Consider the following 21,146-nt stretch of genomic DNA (forward strand, 5'->3'; position numbering starts at 1 on the left):
TTTCACCACTCTGCCGAAGTTGCACATCGATCTTTCCCTTGTTATTTTCTTAATTTGATCGGATTAGGCGATGATTCTTGGAACCGGGTGCTTTGTTTTTGATCGGATTCGCTGATGATTCTTGGAACCGGGTGCTTTGTTTTTGTTCGCGGTGCAAATTATTACATTCCATTCGTAGCGATGCAGTCAAAACATGCAGAAGGTGGTGACACCGAGATTCGCGTGGCGAACATCACAAAGGCAAATTTTTAAGGCATCATAAGCACTCGCGGAACACACTGGCACGCTGATGTAGCTGTTCCTAAGAATAAGAACAAAAGGTAACAGTGGCAAGGCGTGTACATTTCTCCATAGGAAAATACTGTCGTCAACCGCAGCCAATCGGTTCTCTACGGAACTCGTTGAATAATTATTGACTGAGTAGAACCTGAGACCGTCGCTTTCGCAATCCATGTTACGTAAAATTATTGACTACCACGCAGTGAATTGAGCAGTGACTCAACAAGTGATCCATAACAGTATATATTTTCTCCACAGCCAGATATGTATGTGTGCGCGTGTGTATATTTATATATATGTATGTATGTATGTATGTATGTATGCACAAGCATTTCTTGTAACTATTTATGAACTTGTTTTTACCAAGAATTCCAAGAGTAGCAGTGGGAGAGTAACCTTCCGAAGTCTGGGGTCTTTCTCGTGGTGCATGCTGCATGATTTGGAGGGAGGGTGCAAACAAATGAAACTCGTCTTACTATATATTTCATTGATATCTGGCACGATTTGGATTAAGGAGGAAGACACTGCTTTGTGAGCCTTTCCATGGCAATGGAGTGTTCCATGCATGGATCCAATCACATAGAATTGATGTCAACCAATAGACATCGATGGAATGTATATTATCCATATAAGATAAATGTCTGTGATGAGTGTTCCTTGTAGTTATTTTAATTTTTTTCACCTTCCCGTGGTTTGGAGAGAGGGTGCCAACCAATAGACCTCTTGGTGAGTGTGCGGGTGAGAGAGATAGAGAGAGAGCACAATGGGAGGCATCTTACAATGAGGGAGGGATTCTCAAGCTGCATGGAGTTATTCCCTACCTCGGTGGTCAAAACGAAGAAGCGGGTCGTGGAAGAGCTGCATGTAAACATTTTATAATAATTTATAAAAGATATCTGAACCATCCAACATAGGGCATTTAGGGTATCTTGTTCCTTCGACAGAAGATTTTACCAGCTTTCCTATTTTTTTGGAGCATACCCACAAGATTCAAGAACTGACTTTAGATGTCTGGGAGATTTTGTGGCAGCAAAAATCATATTATACTGATTGATCAAAGGAGATTTGTTTTCTTTATCTGTGACTTAGGACTTGAGCATGGACTGGGACAATCTTTTTCATCAATTTGATAAAATTCGAATACGATTTTGCACTTCCAGAGTTGTGGGTCAACCCCTGTAGGTTCATCACAAACTAGGCCTACATATGGATTCTAGAAAGCACTTCAATAAAGCAAAATCAATCCCCCAAGCAAGATAAAATCCAGGACCTGATTTCAGCAGAACGTTCAATTTGACTCTCAAAACACAAACTGCAAGATACTGGAAAACCACCAAGAATTCGTTAGCTCCATAAGATCGATTGGCCAAAAGGGCAATCATCTGGATATGAAAGCAGAATCTGTATTCTTAAACCCTGGATTCAATACAACTATGAAACAGTTTCATCTGGAGAATTAATTTTAATTTTAATTAATCTGTACAAATGCGCCCTCAGAACTTCTACAACACAATGCTGGTATGAATAATTGTTAAAAAAAATTCACCATCCATCCCCTGTATCACTCTCCATCCACTTCGACATCACCTAGCAAATTCAAGACTTATCTCTCCGTCCACGCCAAACAGGGGATGGATTAAGTTACACCATCATAGCTGTAATGCTAAATCAGGATGCTGGGAATCTACCAAAACACCTGGCACTGGTGACCCCGTTGACTGGAACCCAACGTTTAGATCAGGGGAGACAGAACCAGGCTTCGCATTCGACAAGCCCCGCCATGGCCCTTGAGAACTGTGGCCAGAACCCAGGAAGTGACTGCCAGAATTTGACGATGAACTTGGATTACGCACCACCATCTTGTCCGCATTTGATTGGTTCAAAGGTGCCTGGTTGATGTGACTGTTGTTGCTTCTAGAAACTGCACCGAAAGCTCCAGCATAGGTATTCATTACCTCTGTTGGACAAGAGCTCCCAGGTGGCCTGGATGGTCTAAGCACTTTTCCAGCATGAGAAGGCAGATTAAACACCAAAGAGGTATTGAAACCATTCACATTAGGTTGAATTGCTGCATTCTGATGAAGAGTCTTGGGCTGAATAACACCACCACTATTCCCTAGGCTTCCATAGTTAACCACTGCTGCAGGCTCTGAGCGATCTGTGGAGTTGGTGGGTCTGCTTGGCACAGCACATGTCAAAGCCGGTAGTGGAACACTCGTGATAACCTGGCTTCCCTCAGCAGTCAAGTTATTGGAAGGTTCAGCTGTTGATACTGTCATGGTGGGCGATGTAATCTTTGGTTGGAATGCAGAAAGCAGAGATGTAGAAAGTAGTGGCCGAGATTGATGTGGCACTTCGCTTTCGCCAACCCATCCAGGGCCAAACCTCATCCCACGAGGAAGCGCTCGTTGAATCTGTTTGGCAGCAATTTCCCAACCAATGGGGCCAAGGTTTGCAGCAAATCGAGCCAAGCTCCGTGCATATGCATGCTCCATATGAAGACCCACCTGTTTTTCAATCAAATCATTGTTACAGATGGCAAAGGCAATACTTTGCAAGGTAACTATTATTTGAATAAGAAAAATTATTAAATACGAGAGAAAACAATAAAAAAAAAACAGTCTCATGATTTTCAATGGAGGCACATGTGAAAAATAAATTTTCATATTAATTTTTGTATATTTTTTTGCATTAATTTGAACAAATTCCAGTAAAATAATGCAAAGTGAAATACAGCCGATCCATTGACCCCATATTAATCATGCCATGAAGAAAATTATAAAAGAAAAGGTTCCTGAGCAGCAGCCAGAACTTACTGGCACCAGCTGCTTCCTCTCCCCGTCCAATGCAGTTAAGACTGCTGGCTCATACACAGAGGTTGACAGCTGGGGTTGCTTATATGTATTGCGACGATTTTCATCTATAGCAGAAAGTTTCTTTCCATATTTCGTTGAAACATTCTTCATCCCAGAACCTGCAAGATAGGACCAACAAAAGGAAGGGACTCAGCACCAGACCCATAAAAGGAAAGAAAACCGTGCCTCAAATCTTAAAAAAAAAAAAGGGATGCAACCAAAATTATATTTTCAGTTCTAAAAGCACATAACTGAAGGGATGTTATGTTGAATGCATAATCACTTACCTGAAAAATCTTCATTTCTCTCTGTTCTATGCCCACTGATCCAACTATGAGTATCGGCATTGCGAAGATGATACGCTCCTCCAGGTAAATCTGCAATCCTAGGCTTATCCACCGCCGACCCTCTTCTCGACAAATCATTGGCCAAGTTCGAGAAGTGACCATTATCTCCAGCACTGGCAAGTGTTGCACCAGGGGAGAAATCAGAACCAACACGATCAGAAGGAGGCCTGCCGACTGATTGTTTGACAGTTTTCTTGCTTGGCGGCCTGCCTCTCCGCACAGGCTTTGGTTCTGGCTCATTATCATCACTTTCTTGTCTAAGATTCTCAAAGTTCTTTGTTGCAAGCTCTTGGATGGATCGTGCCTGTAAGGACAGAGCACTTATCAAGACTAATATACACACAAATACAAGCAGATACATCCAATGTATTACTCCATAACCCAGGAGCATTTATAGAGATCTGGATCGCAACACATACCTGTCGATAATAAATTGTATCTCGTGCATTGTATCGCATTGCATTTGAGCTAATTAAGAAAACATCTTTCTGCAAAAACATACAAAATCCAAGTCAAAATTCCTTTGGCCTGACCAGAAAACGAGGTCCAGTTTCAAACTTCAATGATGATAATAGAGAAAGCAAATGACAGCAAATGTCAGTCCATTCTTACAAGTAAAACATGGAAGGAAGCCAAAACAATCAAATATACATCATGAAGCTAGTCTAATCAAAGAAAATGATTGCCTTGGAAGGGTTATCATTGGATCTAGCTCTTCTGCCAGGCAGATGATGTAGCAATTGTAATTCAAACAACAGCATAATAATGTGGGCTTCAAAATTATCTAGCAGTGAGAAGACACATCAACTGTGCCAATACTGGAAGAATACAAATTTAGAAACTAACTTGCACTGCTCTTAGGTTTATCAAACACAAGGTTAACAAATAAATATATATTTAACACAGATTTACTCGTCTATCGATGTTTGCCTCCTTTCTGCCTCAGGCAAACATAAACTTGTTTATGAATCCTATAGATTCCCCTGTTTGAGAAAACAAAGATTCAAGCTTTGATTAAATAAAGAAAAAAACAAGAGTTTCAGCTGATCATGCATATATCTTTAACAGTAAAATAATTTCATGAAATGCGTTCTTAAGAGCAAAACCAGGCATACTTGATAAGATGCCAACTGAGCATCACAAAATATCATGACATAGTTATGCTTTGTTTTGTGTTTTCCTTCGAAAACAAAATAGTTCGCAGGTTCCTCATAGAGAATATGAATTTCTGATTATGTAACCTTGTAAGTCCATTATATACCGGCGTTAGATATTTAGATAAATCTTCTTATCTGCTTAGGGTTGTACAGGTTTTCATCCTCTTCAGTTCGGGTTCCTGTCCAGCCATTGCAGTTAATTCGCTTGCCAACAAAGCAGCTACCTAACAATAGTAAGCAACTGGACAAATAGCAGGACTGGTACAGTGGAGAGTGGTGTTTGATTCAAAGAGAATGATTGGGCAGACGCATGAACTGAGAAGATTTGAACTCAAATAGTGTCTGTCAAATATATCATTGATTACCAGTGACAGCTCTATCATGGTGTATTTGTATTTTTTAAACTTTTATGAAACTCATTTGGTGCTGTCTCATTCCCTATTATGCTTATTTACAATAGTTTGAAGCTAATCATCAATGGTAGGTTCCTAATAGTTTAACAAGGAAAACTGTTTAATTATAACAAGTTATCAGCATTATAGCATGACTGCTATGAAGAACTCTATTGCAGTAACATTATCTCTAAAAGCAAGTGATTCACTATCAAGTCTCGGATTTATTTATAACCTTCAAACATGTCATGCAGTTGCACCCCACATACACCCCCCCCCCCCCAAAAAAAAAATACCACCACCAAAGAAAAGAGGAAAGATCCTGGCTCTACCCTCTGTCACATCATATTCAGATCATTTAATAACTGAAGATTAATGGTGTCATAAGTGCCTTCGTCATCTTAGAGCAGGATGGATAGTGGCACCAGTCAATGGAGAAAACACCCTAGTATGTAAGGTCATACCTTAGAGACATGCAAGTGCATCAGCTGTTTGCAGTGGAGCCAAAGAGAATGTGAGGTGTCAATGAAAAAGGAAACAGGAATGGTCTCTCCATGGAAAGATCATCATACCATCAGGTTCAGGTCACCTTTGTGTGTCAGGTGCATATCCATGACAACTTGGTGTATCTATCAATAACTCTGCTAAAGCACGCTTCGAAGGCATTTTTCAGTCCTTAAAAAAAATATATTACTATATAAATAAGCCAACATTAGTTCAATATCTACTTATGACAACCATAATGCATACACTAAAAACCACCTATGTACATGTTAAACCATTGGATCATCAAATTTTACCAACCAAATTATATTTTCCATGCAATTCTATCACAAACTATATTTGCACACTTCATACTCACCTTCTAGATACAAGCTTTTAAAAACTTGCATATCCTACTATGTTAAATAATAACCTAATAAAAGAGCTAGACTTGTAATTTCAAGGAAAGTATTAAGGAAGGTGACATAAATGGAAAATGCAAATAAAGGATGGCATAAAGGACACTTGGTTACAAGGGTCGAGTAGTTGAGTCAGGATGAGTGAAGCCCCAGAAATGCTGGGCTTAAACAAAGCATCTGCACTTAGCCCAGTCTCCTTACCAATGAACCAATCATCAAAATTCAAGATGGAGCAATGTGTATGTTATTTGTAGATGATATGATCTTGGTAGGGTGGGGTGGCAAGAGAGGAGAACATGCTTAAATGTTGGATTAGAATTATGCAGCAGAGAATGAGAGGTGACAGCTTAGAAATCAGTGGACAAAAGCAGATTCAGTTTCGATGGAAACATTAAGAAAAACAAGGCCTCAATTAAATATGATAGGAAAGAGAAGGTATAGTGGGACTAATTTCGATAACTTGGACCTAATATAAAAGAATGAAAGATGACTGCAATTCTAATAAATAAGAGCTGCAAAAATGAGGTGCATCGACGCTTCAGTGATAATTATGACTAATGCACTGCTTGAGAACTTACGGGATTTTAGGGGGAAAAAAGGCAAGGAATTGTGTGATAATGTGAGGTTTAGATTGTTATTGTTGTATAATAATAAGGATCCAAGCAAAGAAGATAAACATAGTAGAAATAAGAAACTTGAGATATATGAGTGATAGAGTTTGGAAGGATAAAGCAAGGAAGGGGGTGGAGCTGTAGGTGCACATTACTTTTAACTTTTAAGACAACAATGTAGAGACAAGCTAGTCTGAGTGTCTGACATTCAACAAAATACGAGGGCTTAGTAAGAATGCAGTGTTTAATATTGTTTTGGAGGTTTAAAACAAACAAGAAAAAAAGACTCATGAAGGGTAGTTAAAGACATTGGATCTGGAAAGGCTTACAATAACAGCAAAGGCAGCGCATGATAGGTGTGAGTGGCAAATCAGGATTCATAAAGCCTCCAAAGATTTGGGACAAGGTCTAATGGTTATACTAATGATTAGAGATATCCTACAGATTAAACTAGTTTCTTAAATTCGATCTCATTTTGATCACAGTAAGGTGCATTCTGAAGTGTAAAAATCTTAGTATAAGAATTCAAAAACGATCTATAAAACTAGTTTTTGACTGAATGAGCAAAAATAACAAATATGAGGCATCTATCAAGGAATAGAAACTATAATTTATTTTTTTTTTGAAAAAAGGACAATCCTGAAAACATATGGTTTTCAGAAAGTGCACTGCCGGATTTAAATGAATCCTTGATAGCATACACTACAAGAATTATGTTCTTAATGGATTTGATGATAGATAAGGGTGTAAAATACTTGATAGCGATATCTTAAGTTATACATGGTGATGTGTAGCTCCCCAGTGTTTTTCCTGCAATGGTGCAATACTTGTTTATCTAGAGGTTGTGTTCGCCTTGTTAACGGAGTAATACTTTGTATCAAGGGTCGAAATCTCAAGGATCAGCATCCTTTTGATGGGCAGCTTGTATGATACAATCACCAGCTTGGGGTCACTATGGGAGCAATTCACCTAGGCACTAATAAACCAACCAACAAATAAATAAACTGAGTATTATGGGAATATGGGATCAATACACATCGATACAGCACAACATAGACCTGGTTTGTCCAGTATTAGAGCATACCAGCCCGTATCATACTGACAATATCAGCAAATACAGGATGGTACATACAATATTTCAGCCCTTCTTTTTGCAAATATTAGAAAGAATTTCTGAAAGCATTTTGCACCAAACCAAGAACAGGGTGTTCTAAGAAACTATCCACATCCAAGAACAGGGCTAGCCTCATCTTCTCTTCAATACTCAGTAAGGATAGATTGCCAGAGATATTTTTTCCTTAAATACTTTCCTGCAACACAATGAAATTTGATACTTCAAGCATGTAACTTGACTTACAGAAGTCCATGTTCTACTTTATCATAGATCTCCACTAACCTTTTTGAGCTCTAAACAAATAATATGAATAATATTCAAATATAGAAGTGATAAAAAAATTCTAAATATATTCTTGAACATGGATCCACATCAATCCTTAAACAGTTGAAATGAGCAAGCCAGGGCCTCTTTACCTTTTCATTGATAAAACCGATTAAGTTTATATTTTCATTGTGTTTTTCAAAAGAGAGTAGCTCAGCTGCATGACAAATACGACGTCAAAGGATGAATAAGGTTTTCTGATTACAGCTTAAACCTTCCTTCTTTTCATTAGAGAAAATGGAGGGAAGCCCACTCCAGGATATAATTACCCAGGTTCCAATGCTTGGGGATGCTTCATCCAGAATTCGAACCCAAAACCTTGGGGGGCCCACTGCAACAAGCCCCCAGTCATTACGGCTTATATTGCCAGTATAAGATGTTGATTGTGATTATAATCAAGTGAACACCTTTGTGATTATAATCAAGTGAATACCTTACTTATAAACCATAACTGATTTTGCTCAGAAAGCTCTTGCCAGGCTAAGAAATTTTAACCTCTAGCATACTCCAAGAAATAAGGAACCTATTTTGATATTTTTTCCCCTCTTCCACATAAAAAATCTATTGCTTTTACTTATTCTCTCATAAAGAATGACGCTACTCGACATTGAGAATTTTCTACAAGATTTAAAGAAGAAAAATCTTAGAACTGGAATAGCATGCTTCCCAACTTCTGTTCATAAGAAAGAGCATATTACAAATTATGCAGCAATCTGTACTCCTGATAGAACTAGATAAAATGGAACATATAACAGCAGTAGTTATTCAATCATTTTGAAAGATGGATTTCTGAAGATGCGAACATTCCCATAAGCAGCACAAGAAAAATAGAGGTACAGATATTAAAAAGGGCAACCATATGATATCATGATGCCATGCTAACATAACTATTGACCTAGGAAGCAATAGAGCAGGCATCATAACACATGCTGGAGCTACATGCTGAAGGATTTGTTATAAAAAAACTATTTCTAAGAACTGGAGTCACTAAATATAATAATACTTGTTTCATAATTAGGCACATAATTTATCTTATATAAACTTTGTACCAAAGAATAATTTCAAAGCATGTTTATACAATCAACGGGAAAAGTGCATCCTATTAAATCCAACATCTCTAAGCAAAAATTGTTCCAACTGTTACTGAAATTTTGAGAGAAAAATGGTTGCAGAAATTAAATTAAAGTAACTCCAGCTCAAAAGTACCGATAGATCAAAAGAAGAAAAGAATGAGGGGTAAATAGTCCGCCACAACAAGCTCGAACCAAATATAGCAAGAGCATCTAGAGCAAAATGGAAACCATAGGATTCCATCATGGATTTACTTAGATCCCATATGAAAAAATACCCAACAAATACATGCTGAGGCTTTTACCAACAAACAAGAATACATATATACACAAAATAGAAAATCAGATTTGGGTATGCAGAAATCTAGTAATGCAGAACCAGTAGTTCATAAAACAGCCATACAGTGCACTATTGGTTACTGACCTCAAACTGTTCCAAGTTCGCATATGCTCCACTTGAAAGCTTCTTCCGGATGGTTCCAAAATCCATTGGATGCTCAATGATATCATGGTAATCCGGAAGCTGTAGGCATCGGTCAGTAAAACATCAGTTCAACAGAAAAGGATCTGGTATGCCAGCAAAAAAGTCATAGAAAAAAAACACTTTTTCTGTAAAAAATAGCAATAATAGCTTCCGAAATACACCTCATTTGGATCCACAGGCTCCGAAAAAACACCATAGCTATCCTTCCTGATGGTAAAGCAGAAACTCAAATCAAAATACTTGGATGCAACACTTCGAAGATGGAAGTAAAACACAGAGAAAATAAAATAGAAGGGGAGAGATGCAGGTGAGATTCAAATAAAGAAACCAGAGCACTCACTTCTGCAGCCTATCCAGGATGAAAACCAACAACTTTTTGTCCGGCAAAGGAGTCGTGGGCCCGGAATCTGAAAGCTCCAAAACAAATAAACAAACATCACAAAAAAACCCCCACTCGTTTGAACGTAGATTTTATCTTCCCCTTCTCGAAATAAATGCACGAGAAACCAAACCTTGGGAAGGATCCGTCGCTTTCGAGGCAGAATTCCGCCTTTCTAGCTGCAAGAAAACAGATTAACAAATCAGTCAAAAAAATCAAAAAAAAAAAAAAAAACACACAGCAGGGAACAAAAAACGGACAAAAACTAACAGATCTACATGTACCCCATTAACATTAGAAAAAAAATAAATAAAAGGGGGGAACAAAAAGAAATGGAAGTGGACAGAGGTGATCTTTTTTTTTGCATAGATCAGTGTACTATTTCCACAAATAACAATAGTAATAACAAATAAAAGGAAATAAATCCACCCTGATAAAAAAGTTCAAAAAATTCCACCAAGAAAAGGCACGTAGGTTTTGAAGAAATGATTGGAAAGGTTGACCTAGTCAAATCCGAAAACATCCTCAGTATGGAAATCCATCAGCGAGACAAATTAAATAAATAAGTAATAAATAAAATCCCCAAAAAAGAACGGAATCCAAGGAGACACAACCCCCACCGAGATGGCCGCATAGATTCCCGATCCGTAACCCAAATCGTACAAAACCCCAAATCCCTCCCCCTCCCCCCCGGTCCGCCTTTAAATTCCAAAACCCCTCCCTCTCCCCATCCCGATCCCCTCTCCACAACCGCCAAAAAAGGAGAAAAAGCCAGAAATCAACCAATTTCAGATTTATGTTGAAAGAAACAGGGAGGAAAAAGAAGCGCACCTCATCCCGATCGGCGACCAAGGCATCGATCTTGCGCTTCCTTGCGCCGGCGGCGGCACCGTCGGAATCGGAGGCGGAATTGGCGCCGTGGGCGGGGATGCGAAGGACGAAACGGAGCTTCTTCTCTTTCCTCCTTCCGGTGGAATCGTCGTCATCCTCGTCGTCGTCTGGGGCTGCGTTGGCGTCGGCGCCGGGGTCGGGACTCAGGTTCCGGCGGGTGGCGCGGCGGCCGGGTGAGGAGTAGGAGGAGGCGGGGAATCGGAGGTAGGGGTTGGGATTGGGGTTAGGGTTAGGGTTTTTCTTCTGTTCTTGTTGGTGTTGGAGTCGGAGGCTACGTTTCTGGAGGTCGAGGAGAGAAGGGCGGCCCTTCTTCTTCCTCCTCTTCGGCTCTACATGGTTGTTGGTGCCCATTTTTTCGAACGGCTGCCCCGCCCCCTCGCTTTCTCTGTCCTCTCTCTCTCTCTCCCCCCTTCTCTCTCTAGCCCTTTTCTTTCTCTCTCTTAAATTGTCTCTCTAAGCACAGGGGATGGGTGGCGATTTTTTACTAATAGTTTTTTGTTCTATTTTGGATTTGTTTTTGGACCTTTCGGAAGGACCTCGCACGTGACAGCCGCCCGCGCTTTCGCGGCTCTTTCCCGCGTGGGCCGAGGGAAGCCGCCTGCTTATGAACATCCGCATATAAGTTTTATGCGGGTTTATAATTTGTGCACCCAAGGCAATGGGACGGTTCAATTTGGGACCCTAGCACAAGGAACTTGAGCCATACCCGACCAATTTAACTATATATGAGCCAACCTATATGATCCAATTTAAAAGATTTGGTATGTAACATGGTCGAACTTGTCAAGGTCAATTTCTTAGTTTGTCCATATTTTTTTATGTTATTTTCAAGATAACTTGATTATTCATTTTAATTCATTATGTGGCACATTTTGCAATAAGAATTCAAGGGAGCAATGGGATTACAATGCACCAGCTGAGTGTTTTTTGGAGTCAAAAACTTTGAGTCACCAAAAAAATAAAGCAAGCATTCAGGTCTATAACTTTGTCCCAATGTGGGGTTGCCGGATTGCATTCATCTATTTTTAAATTTTCGTTACTTTGTTTTTTTTTTTGGCGCGTGGTAGAGGTGAATTGCATCTGGTCTAAATAACAGCCGTTACAGAATTATTACAGCAGTTACAAAATTGCTACATCTACGACAAAATTATTACAGTCATTACAAGTAACAATTTGAAGAAATCCAATCTCTTGCCAGCTGAAAAATATGTTTTATTTAATCAACTGTAAATTGTTACGAAAAAGATATTTATTTTCAGATACTAATCTTTTTTTTTCTCATTTTAAATTAATAAAATATGGTCATTTACAAATTTTGCAACAACCCATAACAATTCACATGAAAGTCAGTTGTCACTAAGAAGCTGATATGGGAGATAATGGTAAGATAAAGGTTCTTATTCTAATGTAGTTCAACAAATTAATTCGTGAGCATAATAATTGGGGTCGGTTCAATTCGTACAGCTTTTTGAGCTGAACTAAACGGGTGTTTGAAAAAAGGTGGAAAGGTTATCAGTCAAAGTACGCAGCCTCTTTGGACTTTGGAGCATTTCAGCCAGGTGGCAAAAGCCAGCCCAATAGGCCGAGTTAGTTTGGCACACCATGAAAGTGGAAGATTTTGATTAGTTTTTATGGGTTGCGTTCGTAATGGACATTTGAAATGCAACTAAATCATTGTTTGGATGTGAGAGATACACTCTACCTTCCACATTGCGCAATTCAACATGGCTTAAAGTGATGGGTAAGAGTTGTATCTTTGGCGCGAAATGTTTTCTTATTCTTTGCACGAATCCATCATTGGGTCGTGCAATTATCGTTTTGAGGTCTGTGCAAGCAAATGAACAAAAGTAGTTTGGAGTGTTTTTGAGATCTATGCATAGGGCGGTCCAATAGTCGACATCATGAAGGAAGATCAACCATTTTTTCATACAAATATACAACTCAAACCCGACGTGGTAGGACTAAACACAATTTGTATAGGCAAACATGGTTCAACCATCATGTATTAATCCAGTATGTAATGGGATGCAGGTAGTTGACCTAAACTTGTATGTGGTCCAATTGCACACAATTAACCTATCATATTTTTAACCCAATCAACTTTGGTCATGTTGACTTAAATGAACCATGTGTACTGCTAAAAAGCCTCCCAACATTGAAAGAACCATGTTTAATAAAACTCCCTGACATGCGCCCTTTTTTTTTTTTTGAGAACCAGATATAACAACTACAATATTTAGTCAGTTAAAGTTTGGCCGAAGTTGAAGAGGACCATGTTCGCTAGAATCACTAATATAAAACCTTCTTTACAGAAGATTGTCTATATATAACAACTTCAACACTCAGCAGAATTTTTTAGAACATGAGAAAGTATAAACGTCAACCTAATATTACATAAAATAAACCATTGTTGTATAACAAATAGAATCAGTTCAAGCTGTTTCGCCTTTCATGAATTGAGAATTAGCTGAGTGTTTGTACCTTTCTATTTAGAACAGAAAAATTTTAGAATTTTAGATTCTTTTGGTTTATGTGAAGAATTTTTTTTACTGAAATATTTTTTTCTGAAAAACTGATGCTTGGATTTGTGATGCCTGGGGAAGTAATTTTTACATGTTTCGTTGATCATAGAAAAATAACACAATAGCTTATATTTGGTCGAGCATTTATTTTTTTAAAATAATTATGAAAAATACTTATTATGCTTTTAATAAAGGGAAAGACTTTATTTTATTCTATTTAAAATATTGAGGGCATTTTTAGACAAAAAAAATAATCTAAATTTGTAGCCGATAGAAATTAGATTTTTTTATATTCCATATGTATCTCTTTTTTTAATGAAATTTAAGAATCTTATCTCTCTATGTTTTTCATTGACCTCATTTTTTTTCTTCATCTTTTGAGGAAACCAAACGAGCCCAAATCGAAACTCAATGCTCATTGATCGAAACCCATCATTGGAATTGGACACCCCAATCATCAAAATTCTTCAAATTTTAAAAGCGACGGCAAACGCCATATAGAAGTACAAACAGAGCTTTTGGGTCAGATCTCATTAGACATGACTCATTCAATGCCCCGTAAAAGGTGCAGCCTCGCGTTCATAGAATTTCCCAACGGTTTTGGAGGCTGCCCTGCCCACCGAATCTCCAATTATGGGAGTCTTCGATATAGCTGAGCCGACTTTTGGCTATCGCTTATTACCGCGGGCTGGCCCCAGTTTTGCACCTCGCTGGCGGTGACGAAGGGATAAACATCAAGAAAGATAGCAGTTTTAAATACGAGAAGAGGGAAGCCTGCAAACCGGCGCTAGAGAAGAAGAAAAAGAAGACAGCGAGTTAAAAGGAAGAATGTGTATAGCTGCATGGCTTTGGCAAGCTCACCCTTTGTACCCACTGATCCTTGTGCACAACAGAGATGAGTTCCATGACAGGCATGTTCTGACTCACTAATATTCTTTTTGAGCTTTTGTTGTTGTTTTCTTTGTGTTCTTATTGGCAAAGGAAAATCTCGAGAGACTTATAAATCATTTTGTTCATCTTGGGGTGTTCAATGGATAGTTCTTGAGTCGGAATACTTATATATCGAGTGAAGAAAGTTGATATGCTTTCGAAAGGTTATGCATGTTCGTATATACTTATATAGATAGCATCATGATAACAAGAAAATAATATGTCCATATGCTTATGATGAAGAAAGTTGTTTTTTTTTCTCTTTTTTTTATGCATTGCTAAGTTTGCTGTACTGTCAATGGTTTTATGGTTGGTAATCCATGATTGGGTTCATTGCTTGGCAGGCCTACAAAGCCAGTGGCATGGTGGGGGGAGGGCGAACAGAAGATATTGGGAGGGAGAGATGAGGTAGCAGGAGGGACATGGATGGGGTGCACAAAGGATGGGAGACTGTCCTTTGTAACTAATGTGTTGGAGCCTGATGTTCTTCCCACTGCCAGGACAAGGGGAGAGTTGCCTGTCAGATTTCTTCAGGTAATATATGGACTTTACTGGATCGGCATCTGAAACTTTAGCTGAAGATCTTTATTTATTTAGTCATCGATCCAAAACTAACTTCTACTTATGTTACCAACCCCCGACAAAATTTAGCTTATTCTATAGTAACATCACCTTGCTTTGTTTCATTACCTTGTTTTCTAAATTCCTCAATACTCAGTTTAGTGCAAGTATTATTAGTAATATTCATGGTTGTTTTTTTTTCTTCTTCTTCTTCTTTGGTTTTAGGACAAGAGGTGGCAAGCTATTTGGAAATTTTCAAGGTTTTATACTGTATACCAGATGGGCTGCCATTTGTCCCATGAGAAATGTCTGCTTTACAATTCATAGCCATCGATTTTTTTTTTCATTAATTTTGTCTTTTTGAAGTTAATATGCCACACCTGTCTCTCGCTAAATTCTCCTGTTTTTAGTTGAAGTCACAATTGTCTGTCGCTAGGGTTTGCAATCATGACAGCACTATTTTATGGAGAAAAACTTCTTTGCATTCATTAGTCATATATGCCTGGTTCGGTTAAATTCTTTTGCCTCTATTTTCAGCCTTAGAGCGTGCGCAGCTCTATCATCTTTCAGTAAATTTTGGTTCCTTCATTTCAAATGGAAGCTCCTCTGATGATTTTCTTTAATTCCCTGGCATGTGGTTTCAATTACAGAGCAGGAAGAATCCTCTGGAGTTTGCGGAGGAGATAGTCAAGGAAGCAGACGAGTACAATGGTTTTAATCTGATAGTGGCTGATCTTTGTTCAAAAATCATGGTTTGCATCTCCAACAGGCCAAAGGAAGAGCCAGTTTCTGTTCAACTTGTTTCTCCAGGCCTTCATGTGCTTTCAAATGCAAAGTTAGATACTCCCTGGCACAAGGTAGGCAAGTAATCCAGGTGCAATGACTTGCTGGTAGTAGGATCATCTCAAATAATGGCATTAATGAATGTTTTCTGATGACTGCTCTTATAATATAGATTTGTTTTGTTTGCTGCGTTTCTACTGGTAAGCCTTTTTTTATCTCCAAATTATCTCAAAGTTGCATCTATATAATCAACCACATCTTTTGTCATACAAAATCTATTAACATCATTCTGTTGAACCATTATACAAAGCAAAAAGAAACACAGAAAATCATTACTTTTGCATGTGCGATCAAGTAGTGAAGCTATGTAAATTTTAGGAAATATTTCGTTTGAGTTAGATTGATCGAAGTGATCCTTTGATCTTGTGGTCAAATATTTCTGGAGTACATTTCTGTCTTTCTTTCATGTTTAACATAAATCCTAGAAGAGACACCTCGAGAAACATTTCTACTGGAACAAGTTCTTCTCTAGTCATTCAATCAATCAAGTATACATTTCTTTGGAGTCTCCTAACACAAAAAGTCTGGTGAATACCATGGTAAAAGAAAAGTAGTACATTGCAAGGCTTTAAATCCCATAGAACGGGGATATCTTAGTTTATCCATGGAACGGGATGCCTCACTGTCCCGCCCCATCTTGACAGTGGTCCCGGTCAAATATCCCGATAGGCATCTTCCGTATCTATCCCCTTCTTTCCTTTCTTTCTTTCTTTTCTTTCTTTCTTTATTTCTTTCTTTTTCTTCGCTCTTTCCTTCCTCCCGTTGTTTCTTTTCTTATACTTTCCATTCTTCCATTTCCTTTTTTTCTCTTATTCTTATCCCTCCCTTTATTTCTTTTTTTCCTTCTTCCCTTCCTTTCTTTGTTTTTATGCTCCCATCCTTTCTTTCTTTCTTTTCATTCTTTTTTCTTTATCTTTCCTTCCATTTTTTTCTTTTCTCTTTCTTCTTCTCTCCCCACATATAGATTTTGGAGTCCTGATCCCATCTCCATCCTATTTTCTCACAGAAATAGGACAAGACGGCTGGGATGCCCTCCATCTTGCCGGGACTTAAAACCTTGGTACATTGATCTCACCATTGGATCAGAGTATTTATTTCTAAATAAATCTATAGCAACAAATGGCAACTAACCAATGTAAGCATAAGTAAATGTGTGGTGTCATTTCTATTTAACCAAAAGAAAGCTTGCAAGACAAGCAATATTCCATGGTCTGGTTTCATGTTATTAACTAGGTAATATGAGAGCTGCTGTGCTTAAAAAGAAATATGGCACTGGTTCTAAGGAGCTAGTTTTATAGATGTTATCTTGTATACAAGCAATAAGTAATTCTGGAAGTAAGTTCTTAATTGCTGCAATAGCATATATACTTTCCAACTATCTTTCATTTTTTTAAGGCACTTATATATGTGATATCTTCCATAGTTTATATGCAATGTTTTTTTTTTTTTAAGGCACAACGCCTTCGCAAGAATTTCAGGAAACTACTTCAGAAACATGGTGAGGAGGAAATTCCTGCAAAAGAGATGGTTGAAAAGCTCATGCAGGACACAAGTAAAGCTGATCAAGATAGATTGCCCAATACAGGCTGTGATCCAGAATGGGAACTCAAGTTGAGCTCTATTTTCGTTGATTTTGATACCAAATTAGTAAGGACAAGGACCTATCCATTTCCTTTTGATGATTTTTCCTGAACCAGGTGACATAGACATGTAACTATTTTGCGTCAAACAGGGCCGATATGGAACTAGAAGCACAGCAGCTTTATCTGTAAAAACAAATGGCGATGTAAGTTTCTATGATAAGTATCTTGAGAGTCGTCAGTGGAAGGAGCACACTGTGGAGTATCACATAGAAAGGATGAAATAGATGAACAGATGCAGAACAAAGGGCCACAGACAGTGACTGCTGTCAACCTTATTTCCTGCCTAATGTTACCTAAAAGGACAGTAACTCTATGTACTTTGTAATCGGTTTATTGGTGCAGACATAATGATTGTGATCATAATATACTATACATTACAGTTTTTTTAACCAAAAGAAAAAAAAAGCATGTCTTTCAAAGAGTACAAACAAAGCCAATCTACTGGTTCAGCGCATAGCATCAGTGTTTCAATTGCAGTTCTATTCTGGTTAGCTAGGGAGAAACAGAAAGCAGTAAACATCCATCCTGAGTGTCTTCATTTGTAGTAGGTTCTTGTCAGTGATCAGTACCTGATATAACAACAGAAGCAACAAATGCCTGCATTTCTCACTCTGGAAGGAACCGAATACCTGAATTTATCACTGCAGAATCTAACAGTCGGCCATGATAAAGCTTTGGAACAGGATTTGTGATCTGATGATTCTTTCTTCTGATAATGATCTAGTCAGGCTGATGACTTATGTCGATGCTCTTATAATCATAAAGTTATTTGCAGTGTTTGCAGATCTGAAAGCTTCTATAGAAGCAGGTTTATAAGTTAGAGCATATGACTATCAAATTATTCATCAGCCAACTTCTTGAGATGTTGGAATTTTTTCTACTATTTGGTGGAATAGTGAAAGGTCCTCTTCCTTTATTCTCATTCCTCGAAAGGAAAGTATGCATTAGTTTCCAAGTTTCATAACGAGTAAAATGAAGTGGACATAAACCAAACCTACAAAGAACATGAGCTGCTTTGCTTCTGTTTAACATATATCAGAAAATCAAAGCGTTATATGGACAGCAGCCTGGGTTCCTGACATGAAGAACTTTTTCCTTTACCATGAGTTTAGTTTGAAGGTGGGAGCCAACACTAATCCATTTCCCACTAAGCTTCATTTACAGATTATAGTGACAGAATGTTGAGAGGAAATTTTACCTGTCATAGAATTAAAAAAATAGTATCAACATTTACACTTGAAAAAACAAATTTTAACAGCAAAATAATTTCTTAAAGATTAAAGACAGCACAACCCTTTAGATCCAATCTACTATTTACCCTACAAAGGCAAGCCTCAACTACACCAAAATTATGGTAGTGGACACAATATATTATTTTTCAATGCTAACCAACTTTCTGTGTTGTTATGATGGGTCCGATACTCTCATATAATCCACAGAAACAATTTTAAGTTTTTTAACAAAAAAGGAACATACAACATTGGCATTAAAGACATGGATTCCTCCATTGGTGCAAATTAATAACTTATTAAGAGAACCAATATATATTCTTTGGACAGCCAATCTTCCAATGAAATCAAATAAAGGATTTTGGTACAATAATTGTAGAGGTCCTATACGAATAACTACTGAGAATAGAGCTCCTTATACTATCATGTCACCTGAAAATTTATAATGGCAGTTGAGTCAAACATACAGCAAGATCACTTCAACATACTGATCTAACTTGTCCTTCCATCTCCAAGAGGAGCGAGACAGTCTCTTTATCCAACTTCAGTCCTGCCATCTCTACTTCTCTGCACACCTGCCTGCACTTGGCCAACCTCCCTGAAGCCGCATAAGCCTTGATCATATCACGATATATTTCATATGTGGGGGCAAACCCGGCCTCCTTTAATCTCGAAAAGTATCGTACAGCCCTTGCAAGATCATTTAAAGCAACACATAGCCTAATCACAACCCGGTAAGCTGGAAGATCCAAAAGGCAGTCCAATTCCTCCACTTCCCAAACCAAAGCCAATGCTTCCCTGTACTTCTTACTGCAATACCGGCTATAGATCACCGTCGTGTACATTACCACAGTGGGACTCCTTCCAGATTGCTTAAACCAGTCGAAGAGACTCTCCACTGCTTCAAATTTTCCGAGCCTAATGCAGACCTTCATTACAGCTGTACAGTCCTGCGGTTTTAGATCAAAATCCTCTCTTTCTCCAAGTTCATCAAGCAATGCTGAGGCAAGCATGTAACCATCCGGGGTCTTTCCTGCCTCCAGTATCAGCTTCGCATGAATGCTTGCATCCAAGGTCCTCCTACCATCCTTGGCAAGTAATAGAATTTTCTGGGCTCCGTTCAAATTTCCCGCCCTTATGAAGCCCCTCACCGTAGCTTCAATGACGACCCGGTTGGCGGAGTTCAGATACTTCTCCATTTCGGCTTCAATTTTGAGTTGGCCGAACCGTGCCAGGACCTCGACGGTCGAAGCAAGGATCCGATCATCGGGGAACAACCCCGAACCCTGCTGCTTCTGAGCCCAGCACAAGGTCTGGAGTGCCCTATCCGGCAGACCCATGTGACCCAATTCTCGAATTGTAATCGACAAAGACCCCTTCCTGAGGAATCTACACCACCTATCAAGAACCTCAGATACATCGGCATCCGGAGGAAGAGCTCCAATCTCTCTAGCTATGCCGACAAGTGCTTCCGGGTTCTTGCGCACCTGATTGCTGAACGATGACCGCGACGAAATCGCCAAACGAGCATGGCGTTTCGGGGTTGGAATTTCCAAAGGACGGACTTTGTAAGGCAATGGGAGAGGGAGCGGTCGGTCCTTCGCCGGCTTCACGGGCTTCTGAGGCATTCGCCTTTCGAAGAGTGATGAGATAGCTTCCAGCTCGTCTTTGCTCCAAACAGTATCATCATTATCAGCTACATGATCCAGGTTCTTGGATAATTCTGCTCTGTCCTTCTTCCCCTCCTCTTCTTCTTCTTTCGGAATATCATCGAACAGTTGAGCGATACCTTCTTCGTTCTTCACCGGCACTCGGTAGATTCCGGGGTCGGGTGGCAATTTGGCACGGCGCGGGTTGCGGAGGTTCTTCGGTAGCTTTGGGCGGGAGGGGGATTTGTCCGAACGAGACCGAGCGGTGATTCCCGATGGGGCGCGCATCCTGTTCGAGCTGAATCTAATTCCTGGAGTCAGTCTTATGTGCCGAGTTTGGTTCTTGAGCAATACAGGGCGAATGCCGGAGGAAGTGGCGAGGAAACGTTCCATCATGGAGATGTCACTGAGGCACTTCGCCGAGCAGATGATGCACACGATTTGGTTGAAGTAAATTACCGACCCAGCGACGCGCCCATAGTCGAGAGGAGAAACCACGCGGGGTCGTTTCCGGCTTTTAGCGCGGGTCTTCTCCGTGGCTTCGTTCCAACAAAAGCGGGAGTCGATTAAGAAATCTCTCTCTCACACACGCTCCGTGGGTGGATAGCATATTTGTACGGGGTCAATGTTAGTGTTTTCTACGTGGCTAAGGCACAACCGCACAAGCGTGCAAAATGATTTGATTGGATTAAATCCTGATGGCTAAATTATCCACGGGTGAGGAAACTGAAGACAATTATTCTCTAGTAGGATAGTTAAATGTCCAACGATAAAAATCAAAATAACGTCACAATTGGCCAAATTTCAGTTACCGTACTCTCTTATGAGCTCCGTTGATAAAAATTAACGAGTGTCATTTACCTATTTTCTCAACGTAACGGCTCTCGCATGAATTAAATGATGGCCATTACTTTTCTCTCTATATTAAATTAAAAATAATGGAGACCAGGCAAAAGGGAAAGTT

General features: G+C 39.1%; 3 protein-coding genes across 3 annotated transcripts; 1 reads left to right on the forward strand and 2 right to left on the reverse strand.

Moving 5' to 3' along the window:
- Nucleotides 1-1,662: 1,662 nt before the first annotated feature.
- On the reverse strand, nt 1,663-11,271 carry LOC103713172 (bromodomain-containing protein DDB_G0270170-like). Its single transcript, XM_008799999.4, has 9 exons — nt 10,746-11,271; nt 10,048-10,093; nt 9,876-9,942; nt 9,697-9,742; nt 9,476-9,574; nt 3,901-3,969; nt 3,422-3,785; nt 3,096-3,253; nt 1,663-2,786 (listed from the first exon to the last, which is right to left on the reverse strand). Exons 1-9 carry the CDS (start codon nt 11,154-11,156, stop codon nt 1,929-1,931), a joined length of 2,118 nt encoding a protein of 705 aa, XP_008798221.1. The 5' UTR covers nt 11,157-11,271; the 3' UTR covers nt 1,663-1,928.
- Nucleotides 11,272-13,928: 2,657 nt separating this feature from the next.
- LOC103701101 (transport and Golgi organization 2 homolog) lies at nt 13,929-17,728 on the forward strand. The gene is made up of 5 exons (XM_008783070.4): nt 13,929-14,238; nt 14,602-14,791; nt 15,469-15,675; nt 17,114-17,308; nt 17,394-17,728. Exons 1-5 carry the CDS (start codon nt 14,156-14,158, stop codon nt 17,526-17,528), a joined length of 810 nt encoding a protein of 269 aa, XP_008781292.2. The 5' UTR covers nt 13,929-14,155; the 3' UTR covers nt 17,529-17,728.
- A 188-nt stretch (nt 17,729-17,916) lies between these two features.
- LOC103701102 (pentatricopeptide repeat-containing protein At2g01860) lies at nt 17,917-20,778 on the reverse strand. The gene is made up of 2 exons (XM_008783073.4): nt 18,966-20,778; nt 17,917-18,502 (listed from the first exon to the last, which is right to left on the reverse strand). The coding sequence occupies exon 1, from the start codon at nt 20,576-20,578 to the stop codon at nt 19,013-19,015; it is 1,566 nt and encodes a 521-aa protein (XP_008781295.2). The 5' UTR covers nt 20,579-20,778; the 3' UTR covers nt 17,917-18,502; nt 18,966-19,012.
- Between the last annotated feature and the right edge of the window lie 368 nt (nt 20,779-21,146).

The sequence above is a fragment of the Phoenix dactylifera genome, chromosome 17 (assembly GCF_009389715.1).
Source record: "Phoenix dactylifera cultivar Barhee BC4 chromosome 17, palm_55x_up_171113_PBpolish2nd_filt_p, whole genome shotgun sequence".
In the NCBI taxonomy this organism is placed as follows: Eukaryota; Viridiplantae; Streptophyta; class Magnoliopsida; order Arecales; family Arecaceae; genus Phoenix; species Phoenix dactylifera.